The sequence below is a fragment of the Cervus canadensis genome, chromosome 5 (assembly GCF_019320065.1).
Source record: "Cervus canadensis isolate Bull #8, Minnesota chromosome 5, ASM1932006v1, whole genome shotgun sequence".
NCBI classification, from domain to species: domain Eukaryota; kingdom Metazoa; phylum Chordata; class Mammalia; order Artiodactyla; family Cervidae; genus Cervus; species Cervus canadensis.
Window position 1 is genome coordinate 21,067,022 of NC_057390.1, and position 12,451 is coordinate 21,079,472.

General features: G+C 37.2%; 1 protein-coding gene across 4 annotated transcripts in view; it reads right to left on the reverse strand.

The window, feature by feature from the left end:
* The window catches only part of MAP4K3 (mitogen-activated protein kinase kinase kinase kinase 3), a 174,056-nt gene that overhangs the window by 110,474 nt on the left and 51,131 nt on the right, over positions 1–12,451 (reverse strand). For all 4 annotated transcript variants that reach the window (XM_043468396.1, XM_043468394.1, XM_043468395.1 and 1 more), the window contains exon 2: positions 8,421–8,478. In XM_043468396.1, coding sequence (XP_043324331.1) covers positions 8,421–8,478 — 58 coding nt within the window. The remainder of the gene's footprint in view (positions 1–8,420; positions 8,479–12,451) is intronic.

Here is a 12,451-nt window from a genome sequence, read left to right on the forward strand (position 1 = left end):
AAAGGTGAGCCCACACCCACTAAGCAGTCACTTCCCCTTCCTCCCTCTCCCCAGCCCCTGGAAACAACAAACTAGGTTTCTGTCTCTTTGGATTTACTTATGCTGTATATTTCATATACTAATAAACAGAATATACAATAGGCGACCTACTGTGTTTGGCTTTTTTCATTTAGCATAATGTTTCTGAGGTTCATCCTTTTTGTAGTTTTATCAGCATGGATGATATAAATTTTACAAGCAGGAATATCTGTAAATGCAACATACTGAAACCAACCTAAAGGCTCACACATAGACCAGTGACTGAATTAACTACAGTATATTCATATGATGGAGTAACTATACAGAATGAGAATTAATGTGGAATGATTTCTCAGACATAATGTTAAATGAAAAGGGCAAAATTCAAAGGGATAGCTATAGTATGCTTTAGCTATCTACCTTTTGTGAAAAAATAGAAAGTAAGAAAATATTCAAGTACTGCTCATTTGGGTAAACAAAACAACACAACATGGAAAGGATGCTCTAAGACCATAAACTGCGGTTATCAACAGGGGATGAGTGGGAAGAGAATAAAAAAGAAGAATGCTACTTCCCTAAATCATGTTCAGGTTTCATGTACTTCACAAATACTCTAAAGGAATGAAATCAAAGACGAATACAAACAGAAACAAATGAACTGGTCAGGTTTCCATGGGGTAAAATGTGTTTCCTCAAAAGATACGGTGAAATCAACCTCCAGTACTTCTGAATGTGATCCTGTTTGGAAATAAGGTCTTTGCTGTAATCAAGTTAAGATCAGGCCTTTATGGTGGTCTCTATAGCTGGTGTCTTCATACAAAGCAGAAATTTGAACATGGGGTTTCTGCTCCGAGATGATGGAGGTAAGGACTGGAACCATCTATAAGCCAAGGAATACCAAAATTGTTGGCCATATTTTTCAGAGTTCTCAGTAGGAACCAACTCTGCTGACACCTTGATTTCCAACTTGTAGCCTCGCCTGTTAGAGAATAAACTCCTGCTGTTTCAAGCCATCTAGTTTGTGCTACTTTGTTATGGCAGCCTGGAAACATAAAACTATACAGACTTCAAAAGAATAACATAAGCAATTTTGAAAGGGAGAAGGAGGAGAACCAGATTTTAGAATAATATATGCCCTCAGCCTAGAGATCACAGAATTCTAAACACTGACCTCCAGTTAGTAGCTGAGTTCTTTCTGAAATTACTTTTACGTTCAAGTATTAAGCAAATAAATAAATATACTGTTGATAATGGAAATGAAGTTTCTCTCTGTTGGAGAAGGAAGTTACACATATGGAATGGAGAGAAGAGTATTAGATTGGTATTGGAGATATAAGCGTGAAATCATGGTTTTCAACAAAGATAGATGGGGGTGGGGGAGGGAAGAGGTGTGTGGGTATACATGTATTTATGTGTGCATATACACACCTATTTCCTGGCTCTATCCCTGAAGACAACCCCTTAGAAACCATGCATCAGTAGCAATAAACAGGCCCAGCATTCAAAACAAAGGCTCAGGAACTCTTTCAGATTAAAACAAACAAACAAAAAAACTGGAGACCTGGGCAACTGATTGCAACACATCCTCCTAGATTTTCTTTTTTCTAAAAACATACTACTAGGGCAACTGACAAAATCTGAGTAAGAACTGTGGATTAAATAACAGCCCCGTAACAGCATTAATTTCCTGATTTTGATCATTGTACTGTTATTTAGGCAATGAATGACATTCCGTTGTTTTAAGAAAATACACACGAAAAGTATTCAGAGGAAGAGGGTATTTTAAATGTAGGAAAAGAAATATTGAGAAATCTAGATGAAATATTAAAATTCTTTGTACTATTCTTTCCAATTTTCCCTAAAGTCTGATTATGTTAAATAAAACTGTAACAACTTAAAATTTAATTTAACATTGAAAATGATGAACAACAAGCTCTATAGTAGAGAGGCAAACTTTCAAAAAATGTTGCTGGAGAACTGGGAATTATTCTAAAAATTCCAGGAAGCATCTGTAAGGCAATATATTGAATACATAATAGCACAGGCTCTAAGAAAACACAGACTTGGATTTGAATTTGCTCCTCTGTTATACAGTCTAGGCAAATTAATCTTTCTGTGTCTCTATTCTATGAGGTGGGGATGATAATACCATACCTACTGCACTGCGTCTCACTATGAGGATTGACTGAGACAACACACACGAAGGGCTCAGTGTGGGGTCTGGCACACTGTCCTAAGAAAGCATCCAAAAAGTGGCTACTGGAACTTTTATCATCATTAGCACTATTGTTGTTGTTATGTGAGTTTGTGAATTTAAGGAAAATAATTCCACCATCTAGAAAAACATTAATAAGAAAGTTAATTTCTGTTAAACCAAGTTCTGCACATCATTATTATTTTCTACTGATGTCTGGGCGTGTTTGAATTCTGCCAGCGGCTTCCCAAGTGGCACTAATGATAAAGAACCTGCCAACCAATGCAGGAGACATGAGACGTGAGTTCGATCCCTGGGACAGGAAGATTCCCCTGGAGGAGGGCATGGCAATCCTTTCCAGTATTCTTTTCTGGAGAATTCCATGGACAGAGGAGCCTGGCAGGCTACAGTCCATGGGGTCACAAAGAGTCGGACATGGCCAAATTCTCCTTTGTACCTTCTCTGATATAGAAGACAATCATGATAGCTGCACTTTCCAGGTTTTTAATTTTTAAAGGACCTGTCAGTATTTCAGAGCCTATTAATGTTATTCTAAGTATCTCCAATAGTTCTAAGCACGTGTATAAGAGTACATGTGTGTGTGTGAGAGACTCTGGGAAAAGTAATGTTACCTATACAACACCTACAGACTTTAAAGACTAAATTGGATATATCAAAGATTCAAACTAAACATATAAAAAGGGCTCGTTTGTTTATCTGGTGGTAGTGGTGGTGATTTAGTTGCTAAGTCGTGTCTGACTCTGTGACCCCGTGGACTGTAGCCCGCCAGGCTCCTCTGTCCATGGGATTCTCCAGGCAAGAGTACTGGAGTGGGTTGACATTTCCTTCTCCAATACATTAAACTACTTAATTTTCACACCAATGCTATGAAGTAGAAACTACTGATATCCCTACTGTGCAGAAAGGAAAAATAGGTAGAGCAGTTAAGTATCTGCCGAGGTCACACAGTTCACTGTGACAGAGCCTCAATAATAATCTAAGCATTTTGGGTCCAAAGCCCACATTCTTAACCACTATACCATATGTGCTTTGATTTCCACTACCCATCATAGAAACAACTGGGCTGCAAACTAAGCACTTACTTAGTAACTTTAACTTTCAGAACATAAATGAGAATCAGGCATGCACAAAAAGGTACCATGAGAAGACAAGAGAGATGATGCAAAGTTCAAAGGAAAGTTCTTCTGACAAACTCATAGCATGCTCTTTTTCATTAGATACAATTCTAACAAACCTGACTGGCCAATCTTCTGGCCAACAATGCAACAGAAACAAGCAGACAGAGGAGGCAGATATAAAGGGCTGGACTTCAAAATCAACAAATGTGCCTTATCATTTTATCTTAATACAATACATTGTCAGTAAACATTAACTGATGTAAAGAGAAGCAACCAGGGGATTCCCTGACAGTCCAGTGGTTAGGATTCTATTAAGTCTTTCAGCACGGCCATCAGAGAGACGGGAGTCGGGGGGAGTAGGGGCAACTAGTGACAGTGAGTGGGGAATGGTCACCATTTAGAGCCTTTTTCTAAGAGGCAGAGAGACATTCATTTATTTGTCATGAGCTGCTGAAGACAACTTGTAACTATTAGTTACATTATGATAACTATTCTACTTTCAGCATGCTATTTGAGATGAAATGCATGTGAGAAATACTTACAGATAATGGTTAAAACAACTTTTGCAATTTAAATAGAATTTTAGAAAATTCACCTCTATGAAATCCTTTATTTTCCAAAATCACTGAGTATCTTATATTATTGTATCTACTTCTGATATCCAAACAATACCATTACCAGCCGTTATGTTACTCTTCATCAAATTCTGTACAAAAAATTTAAACAATTTTGCCCAAATAAGGTTTCACTTAGCTTCAGGTTCAGACTGGATATCAGTTATCAAGAAAAAGGGGGAAAACAACTACTTTGGATGCAAATTCTTAAAATTCTTTTCATTACACTTGACTATTTCAGGTTTAGTTTTTGTTTTTCAAAATGTCAGAAACTAATATTCTAATATTAGAATTCTAATTCAGAAAAATGAGTACATAACACTACCAATGAAGCTGTCCTCTTCTACCACATTCCAAATCAAACCTGAATCTTATCAGTCTTTGAGAGCTAACTCCCAACACAGGAGACCACATTAAAAGATTCTATTGCGAGATAACTGGCAAAAACTGGGTTGAGGGGGAAAGTTCTGTAGGACAAATGAGTAAATTTCTTTAAAAAGGCAGGAGGGACAAGGAAAAAAATAAAAAAGAAGTGAAGGCAGAACCTACAGACATAAAAGAAGTTTGAGACATATCAACTAATTGCAACATGTGAAGCTTATTTCTTACTAAGAAGCTACTATTAATATTGTTAAGAGATGACAATGGTATTATGATTATATTTTTATAAACTATATTAAGGCATATTTTAAAATCGTGTAGTTCATACATGGGTTTCCCGGTGGCTCAGCAGTAAAGAATTCACCTGCCAATGCAGGAGGCGCGGGGTGATCCCTGAGTTGGGAAGATCCCTTGGGAAAGGAAATGGAAACTCATTCCAGTATTCTTTCGTGGGAAATCCCATGGACAGAGGAGCCTGGCGGACTGCAGTGTGTGGGGTTGCGATGAGTCAGGCACAGCAGGAACTAAACTACAGCAACAGTTAATCCACATCAAGTGCATAATTCAAAGGCTTTTCTTTAGTAAATTCACCTAGTTGTGCAACCATCAGTATAAATCAATTTTAAAATATTTCCATTAACCAATAAGACCCCTCACATCCATTAACTCTTAATCCCTCCTCACACACACACACACACCAGCCGACTAATCCTCTTTCTGACTCTTAGATCTGCCTTTTCTGGACATTCCACATTAACAGAATTGGCTGGCTGCGTACACTTTACAATTTTTAAGGATCATTAATGTCACAGCATGTATCGTTTGTTTCTTTTTCTTGCTCAACAGCATTCCGTTGCATTGTATAGACGTATTTTGTCTATTCATTCCCCAGCTGATGGGCAGTTAGGTTGGTGCCAACCTCTGCCTAGTAAGAATAACGTTGCTGTGTAGGCAGATACACAGGAGTGGAACTGCTAGGTCATTATGGCAAACTAATAAACTTTTCAAGAAATTTTTAAAGTGTTTTGGATATTTTAGCTTATTTAATCCCTACAAAAGCCTTAAGAGGAAGCTATTACTATTATCCCCATTTTAGGGATGAGGATACAAAGGTCCATCCAAAAAGCCTAAGCAATGTGGTCAAGCGAGATGAGAATCAAAGTAGCTTGGCTTTAGAGTCTGTGGTTGTAACCACTGGGCCATATACTTCAAGCTCACTGGCAAGTTTAACCTTTCTCACAAGACATAAACAAATTAAAGAAATTTAATATAAAAATTCAGGTGTCTTCTAAGAACACAAAACCAGAGAGTCTAATGTTAATTAAATTTAAGTGTATATCTCATAACATATATATGGTAGTAATTCTTGTTATCTCTGAGTGGCAGAGTAGGAATACATTTGTTTCTTTTTATTTAATTGTATTTTCATTTATTATAGTGATATGGATCACAATAAACTGTGGAAAATTCTGAAAGAGATGGGAATACCAGACCACCTGACCTGCCTCTTGAGAAATCTATATGCAGGTCAGGAAGCAACAGTTAGAACTGGATGTGGAACAACAGACTGGTTCCAAATAGGAAAAGGAGTACGTCAAGGCTGTATATTGTCACCCTGCTTATTTAACTTACATGCAGAGTACAGCATGAGAAACGCTGGGCTAGAAGAAGCACAAGCTGGAATCAAGATTGCCGGGAGAAATATCAATAACCTCAGATATGCAGATGACACCACCCTTAGGGCAGAAAGTGAAGAGGAACTAAAAAGCCTCTTGATGAAAGTGAAAGAGGAGAGTGAAAAAGTTGGCTTAAAACTCAACATTCAGAAAACTAAGATCATGGCATCTGGTCCCATCACTTCATGACAAATAGATGGGGAAACAGTGGCTGACTTTATTTTGGGGGGCTCCAAAATCACTGCAGGTGGTGACTGCAGCCATGAAATTAAATGACACTTACTCCTTAGAAGGAAAGTTATGACCAACCTAGACAGCATATTAAAAAGCAAAGACATTACTTTGCCAACAAAAGTCCGTCTAGTCAAGGCTATGGTTTTTCCAATGGTCATGTATGGATGTGAGAGTTGGACTGTGAAGAAGGCTGAGCACAGAAGAATTGATGCTTTTGAACTGTGGTGTTGGAGAAGACTCTTCAGAGTCCCTTGGACTGCAGGGAGATCCAACCAGTCCATCCTAAAGGAGTGTTCATTGGAAGGACTGATGCTGAAGCTGAAACTCCAGTACTTTGGCCACCTCATGCGAAGAGTTGACTCATCGGAAAAGACCCTGACGCTGGGAGGGATTGGGGGCAGGAGGAAAAGGGGGCAACAGAGGATGAGATGGCTGGATGGCATCACCGACTTGATGGACATGAGTTTGAGTAAACTCTGGGAGTTGGTGATGGACAGGGAGGCCTGGCGTGCTGCGATTCATGGGGTTGCAAAGAGACAGACATGACTGAGCAACTGAACTGAACTGATATATATATATATAAAAGGCAGTATTTAAGATTAACATAAAACAAAAAACTCACTAATCAGAAAGCAAATGACCTGATGAATAATAAGATTTTAAGTTCCTAATTTTTTAAAGGACATTTTAAGATGTGCGTACTATGCATGGACCCTAAATTGAATGCTGTGGACTTAATCTGATTACAATTTAGGAACAGAGAAAGGCAACTCTAGAATCACAGCTGTGGCAAAGGTACTCCTGTAGTAGGAATCATCTTAATTGGAGGAGGGGTCGGGGAGAAAGGTTTCCTGAAAGAGAAGACACTAAACTGATTTGAGGGAACGGTGTATGTACACACTGCTTCTAAGCAGACTCTTTCATCAATAACATTGCCTCTTCTTAATGATTAAAAATGGAGGCCCTGCTTCCAATGTCAAACCTTTATTTTTTTGTCAGTTTGTCAATTTTGAATATCCACTAAAGAATAGAGTTTCAAAGAAAAGGAAAAAGGCTTTGTTTTGTGATGTTAGAATATAATTAGAGCATAAAAAAAATCTGTAAATACCCATAAAGGAGAAATTATTTTAAATTCATTATATTCGAGTGTAGTTTGATCAGTCAGTCAACACATCCTTGAAACTTCATCCTAACAGCACTTCTAAGTGTACTGATGATCAAAATCAGGGGTGGGCAAACTACAAGCACATGACCTGGTTTGTTAACAATGATTTTTCAGCAAAGTACGTTTAAGGAGGAAGAAAAAGAGGGAGGAAGAGAGAGAGAACCACATACAGAGACTACATGTGGTCCAAAAAGCCTACAATATTTTACTCTTGACTTTTATAGAAAAAGTTGTCTACAATTAAAAAAAAATTACTGGATGGATGTGTGGCCACACAGAAAGGCATCACCAGAAAGGCACCACCAGAAAGGCACTATCATTGAGGTGGAATTCAGTCTAGACACTAGTACCCTTACGTACTTATGATGGGAGGGAGAAATGGGGGAGGGGAGGGGTTTTTAAGAGTATATAGTCAGTTCAGAAAGACACGGGTTCTGCAGGGAGTGGGGGGAATCCAGGGACAGAATACAGTTGAAGCAGATGAAAAATAGGGAGTAGTCCTGGGGCTTTACAAGCTACTCCAGGTGGAAGGCAGCTATTTCAATATTAACGACCCCCAAAATGTGAAAGTCAGGTTTATTAAGGAAACTGAGACTCAGGGCTGAAGTTACTTGCCCAAGTTCACAAAGCAGGAGTACGGGACACAAAGAACTGGTCTGCAGATACCAGGTCCCAATTCCGTTCTCTCCACTGCAGCACACTGCCTCTCGCCACTGGACAGAGTCAACCTGGACAAACACCACCATCAGGGTGTGACAAGTGAGCTCAGCGAAGTCCAGACGGAACAAAGTCTCCTCCGGAGCTCCCCGTCCTCCTGCAATTATCAGCGGTTTTTCAGGGAAGTACTGGGCAAGGTGTCTACAGGTCTTGAGAGGTGGAGGAGCAGACAACACCCCTCTCTGCCAGATGTCGGGAACAACTAAAGAATGTTGACCAAACATCATTAAAACAAGCCAGTGGCTGAGAGCAATAAGAAACATCAAATTTCAATGAATTTACCTGGTTCCAATTTTATTACTTTAATTGCTGCCAGTTCACCGGTGTTGACATTCCGTGCCTAAAAAAGAAAAGAAGATACTTGTGAAAAGAAAGCTTTCATAACAACTTTATGAAATGCTGTTTTAGCTTACTACTTATATTGTCAATTAATCAGAATATTTTTTAAGGTAAGAATTGTAAAAGTGATTTATATTTACAAAACAAACAGTATATTCTTCCCAATGAAATTTCAACATCAATCCAAGTATAAATTTAATGATGACGATAATAACAGCAGTTAATAGAAACCCAGATTGTAGTATATCCAGGCACTATTCCAAGTGTTTTTATATTAATTCATTGAATTTTTACAGCAATCTTAAGAGGCAGGTACTAATGTAATAGTATCAGTAATATTCTCGCATTGCAGATGAAGAATTTGAAGCACAGAGAACTTGCCAAGACTGTATAGCTAGGGACAGTGCTGGGATTCAAACTCAGGCAGCCTGACTCTAAGAGCTGGAGCTTTTTAAGCATTACATTCCACTGCCATTCACTCAAGTTCAATTCAGTCGCTCAATCCTGTCTGACTCTTTGCGACCCCATGGACTTAAACATGCCAGGCTTCCCTGTCCATCACCAACTCCCAGAGCCTACTCAAACCCATGTCCATCATGTCGGTGATGCCATCCAACCATCTCATCCTCTGTTGTCCCCTTCTCCTGTCTTCAGTCTTTCCCAGCATCAGGGTCTTTCACATCAGGTGGCCAAGATATTGGAGTTTCAGCTTCAACATCAGCCCTTCCAATGAATATTCAGGACTGATTTCCTTTAGGATGGACTGGTTGGATCTCCTTGCAGTCTAAGGGACTCTCAAGAGTCTTCTCCAATACCACAGTTCAAAAGCATCAATTCTTTGGTGCTCAGCTTTCTTTATAGTCCAACTCTCACATCCATACATGACTAATGGAAAAACCATAGCTTTGACTAGAGGGACCTTTGTTAGCAAAGTAATGTCTCTGCTTTTCAATATGCTGTCCAGGTTGGTCATAGCTTTTCTTCCAAGGAGTAAGCGTCTTTTAATTTCATGGCTGTAGTCACCATCTACAGTGATTTTGGAGCCCCCAAAATAAAGTCTCTCACTCTTTCCATTGTTTCCTCATCTATTTGCCATGAAGTGATGGGACCAGATGCAATGATCTTAGTTTTCTGAATGTTGAGTTTTAAGTCAACTTTTTCACTGTCCTCTTTCATTCAAAGAATTCTGAATTAACTAGCTTTAAACTTTTAACTTAAAAAAACTTTACAATATGAAAAGCAAATACCTTTATATAACCTTTATATAACTTTATATAAAAACAAACTCCTCATATGTGTTTAAACACATCTGATAGTATAAAGAAATCAATTCAATACAAACCAAATATATTTTACAAGCCACATATTAAAAATAAAAACTATTTAAAAAAATCAATGCATAATATTAGATTGCCAGTGTTTACAAGTGTAATTACATGTAAGTAAGCAGAAACTGTCTTTTCAATTTGTATAAAAATGGCAGTTATTTTTGTAAATTTAAAATGTTTTATAATTGAATCAAAATTTTCAAAATATTTAAACTATGAACTGAAACTTAAATTGATTTTCATTTCATATCAACTAATGAAGACCAATACATGCAATTCACCCATCACAGATAAATTCATTCATGTGATGAGAATTATTCTTAGTCGTAACACTTCTTCTTTTTTTTTTTTTTGGTAACACTTCTTATTTATGGACTGGTAAAGCTCAGTGAATCACCCATAAGGGATGATAACAATATTAACAGTGGAATCCTTCTAAGAATATTGCGGCATTAAAAAAAAAATCAGTTTCTAAGAAGATATATATGGGACATAGTCACTGCTAAAACATATAAATAAAAACTTAACCTTTAAACTCAAAGATCAACAATGGTATTAAAAATACAAATTAAGAAAAATTAAAATTTCAAGGGAAGTTCATTCCTTTTGAAAAAATCCCCATAACTCATAAACATTTATGATGCCAACTTACTACAGAGTAGTAAGTTTTGAATTTAGCAGTAAGTTTTTTGAACTACAGGCAGTTCAAAACAGATTTCAACATTTATTTCAAATTAACTTAATTTCTATTACATGAAACAGACGTTTCCAATAGTGTCACACAAGTATTTATTGCTTTCACCAGGATAAGGTGAAAGGATATATATGTATATATATACACACACACACACACACACACACACACACACATAAATGGAATAGAAATAAAATCAGAGTGTCATTCTGGGAGCATTTTGTAAAGAAGATGGAGCAGAGTGCAAAATACTCATTATATCACAACAACATTAGTCATAAATCTTCTCAAACACTATCAGAACAGCTTGCCTAACTGTGATATCTTTTCTCTGTTAGACTTCTTGACACCCTGTCCTTTAATCCATATCTTTTTTAAGCACTTCTCCAATAAAATAAGACACCACTCTCTAATTCTCAATTCTTCATTTAAAAATTTTGAAATAGTTTTATTTTGTGTTTACTGAAAAATAAATTCAGAGTCTGGGTAATTCCAAATGAATGAGCAAAAAAAAATATGAACTCAGAGAAAGCTAGGATGACTATTTTGACAACTGAAATTCTGTTTCCTACTGACCACAAGAGGGCACACTTCCATTGACAACACAAGTGACCCAAAGGGCCCCAAATGGCTGCAGCACACAAGGTACTCTTCTAAAAATAGTCATTAATAGTTAACACCAGCACACAGTTAACAGAAGAACTATGACAGTAAACTACCGGTAAGTAGTTTACAAGAGCCAGTTATTTACTATAGGCTTGACTTATGAATACTATTTTTCAAAATTTAAATCAGGATTTTCTAAAGAGTAGCAAGTTTTTAAATTATGGTTCTTTAGAGTCAATAAGAAAACAAGACAGCTAATGATTACTGTTCTTTTCGCCTTCTGAATATTTTCTAATATGTAACTTATTTGACAGAAATAAGATAATTCACAAAAAGGGAAGAAAAAATCCTCAGGAAACCTTAATTTCTGATCTTTACCACATTATAATCCTTATGTGTACTAATGAAAGGTGTTTAACATTATGATTCATCAAGAATCTTGGATATTCTGGCTAAAATAAGTCATATCTTGCTGTTTCTAAACTCACAGTGGCGAAGATTACAGACAAGTAAATTTAAAAACACCAACTCTAATGCTCTGTACCTGCTATTCTTTTCTTAATCACCAAGAAAAAATGATTACAGAAAAATGAGAACAAGGTAAATATTTATAAATATTATAAAGCATATAGTTTAAAAATTTATAATTCAGTAACATAAGGAGGCCTTACAAACAGCTCTGAAAAGAAGAGAAGTGAAAGCAAAGGAGAAAAGGAAAGATATTCCCATTTGAATGCAGAGTTCCAAAGAATAGCAAGGAGAGATAAGAAAGACTTCCTGGGTGATCAGTGCAAAGAAATAGAGGAAAACAGTAAAATGGGAAACGCTAGAGATCTCTTCAAGAAAATCAGAGATACCAAGGAAATATTTCATGCAAAGATGGGCTCAATAAGGACAGAAATGGTATGGACCTAACAGAAGTAGAAGATATTAAGAAGAGGTGGCAAGAATACACAGAAGAACTGTACAAAAAAGATCTTCATGACCCAGATAATCACGATGGTGTGATCACTCACCTAGAGCCAGACATCCTGGAATGTGAAGTCAAGTGGGCCTTAGGAAGCATCACTACGAACAAAGCTAGTGGAGGTGATGGAATTCCAGTTGAGCTATTTCACATCCTAAAAGATGATGCTGTGAAAGTGCTGCACTCAATATGCCAGCAAATTTGGGAAACTCAGCAGTGGCTACAGGACTGGAAAAGGTCAGTTTTCATTCCAATCCCAAAGACAGACAATGCCAAAGAATGCTCCAACTACTGCACAATTGCACTCATCTCACATGCTAGTAAAGTAATGCTAAAAATTCTCCAAGCCAGGCTTCAACAGTATGTGAACTGTGAACTT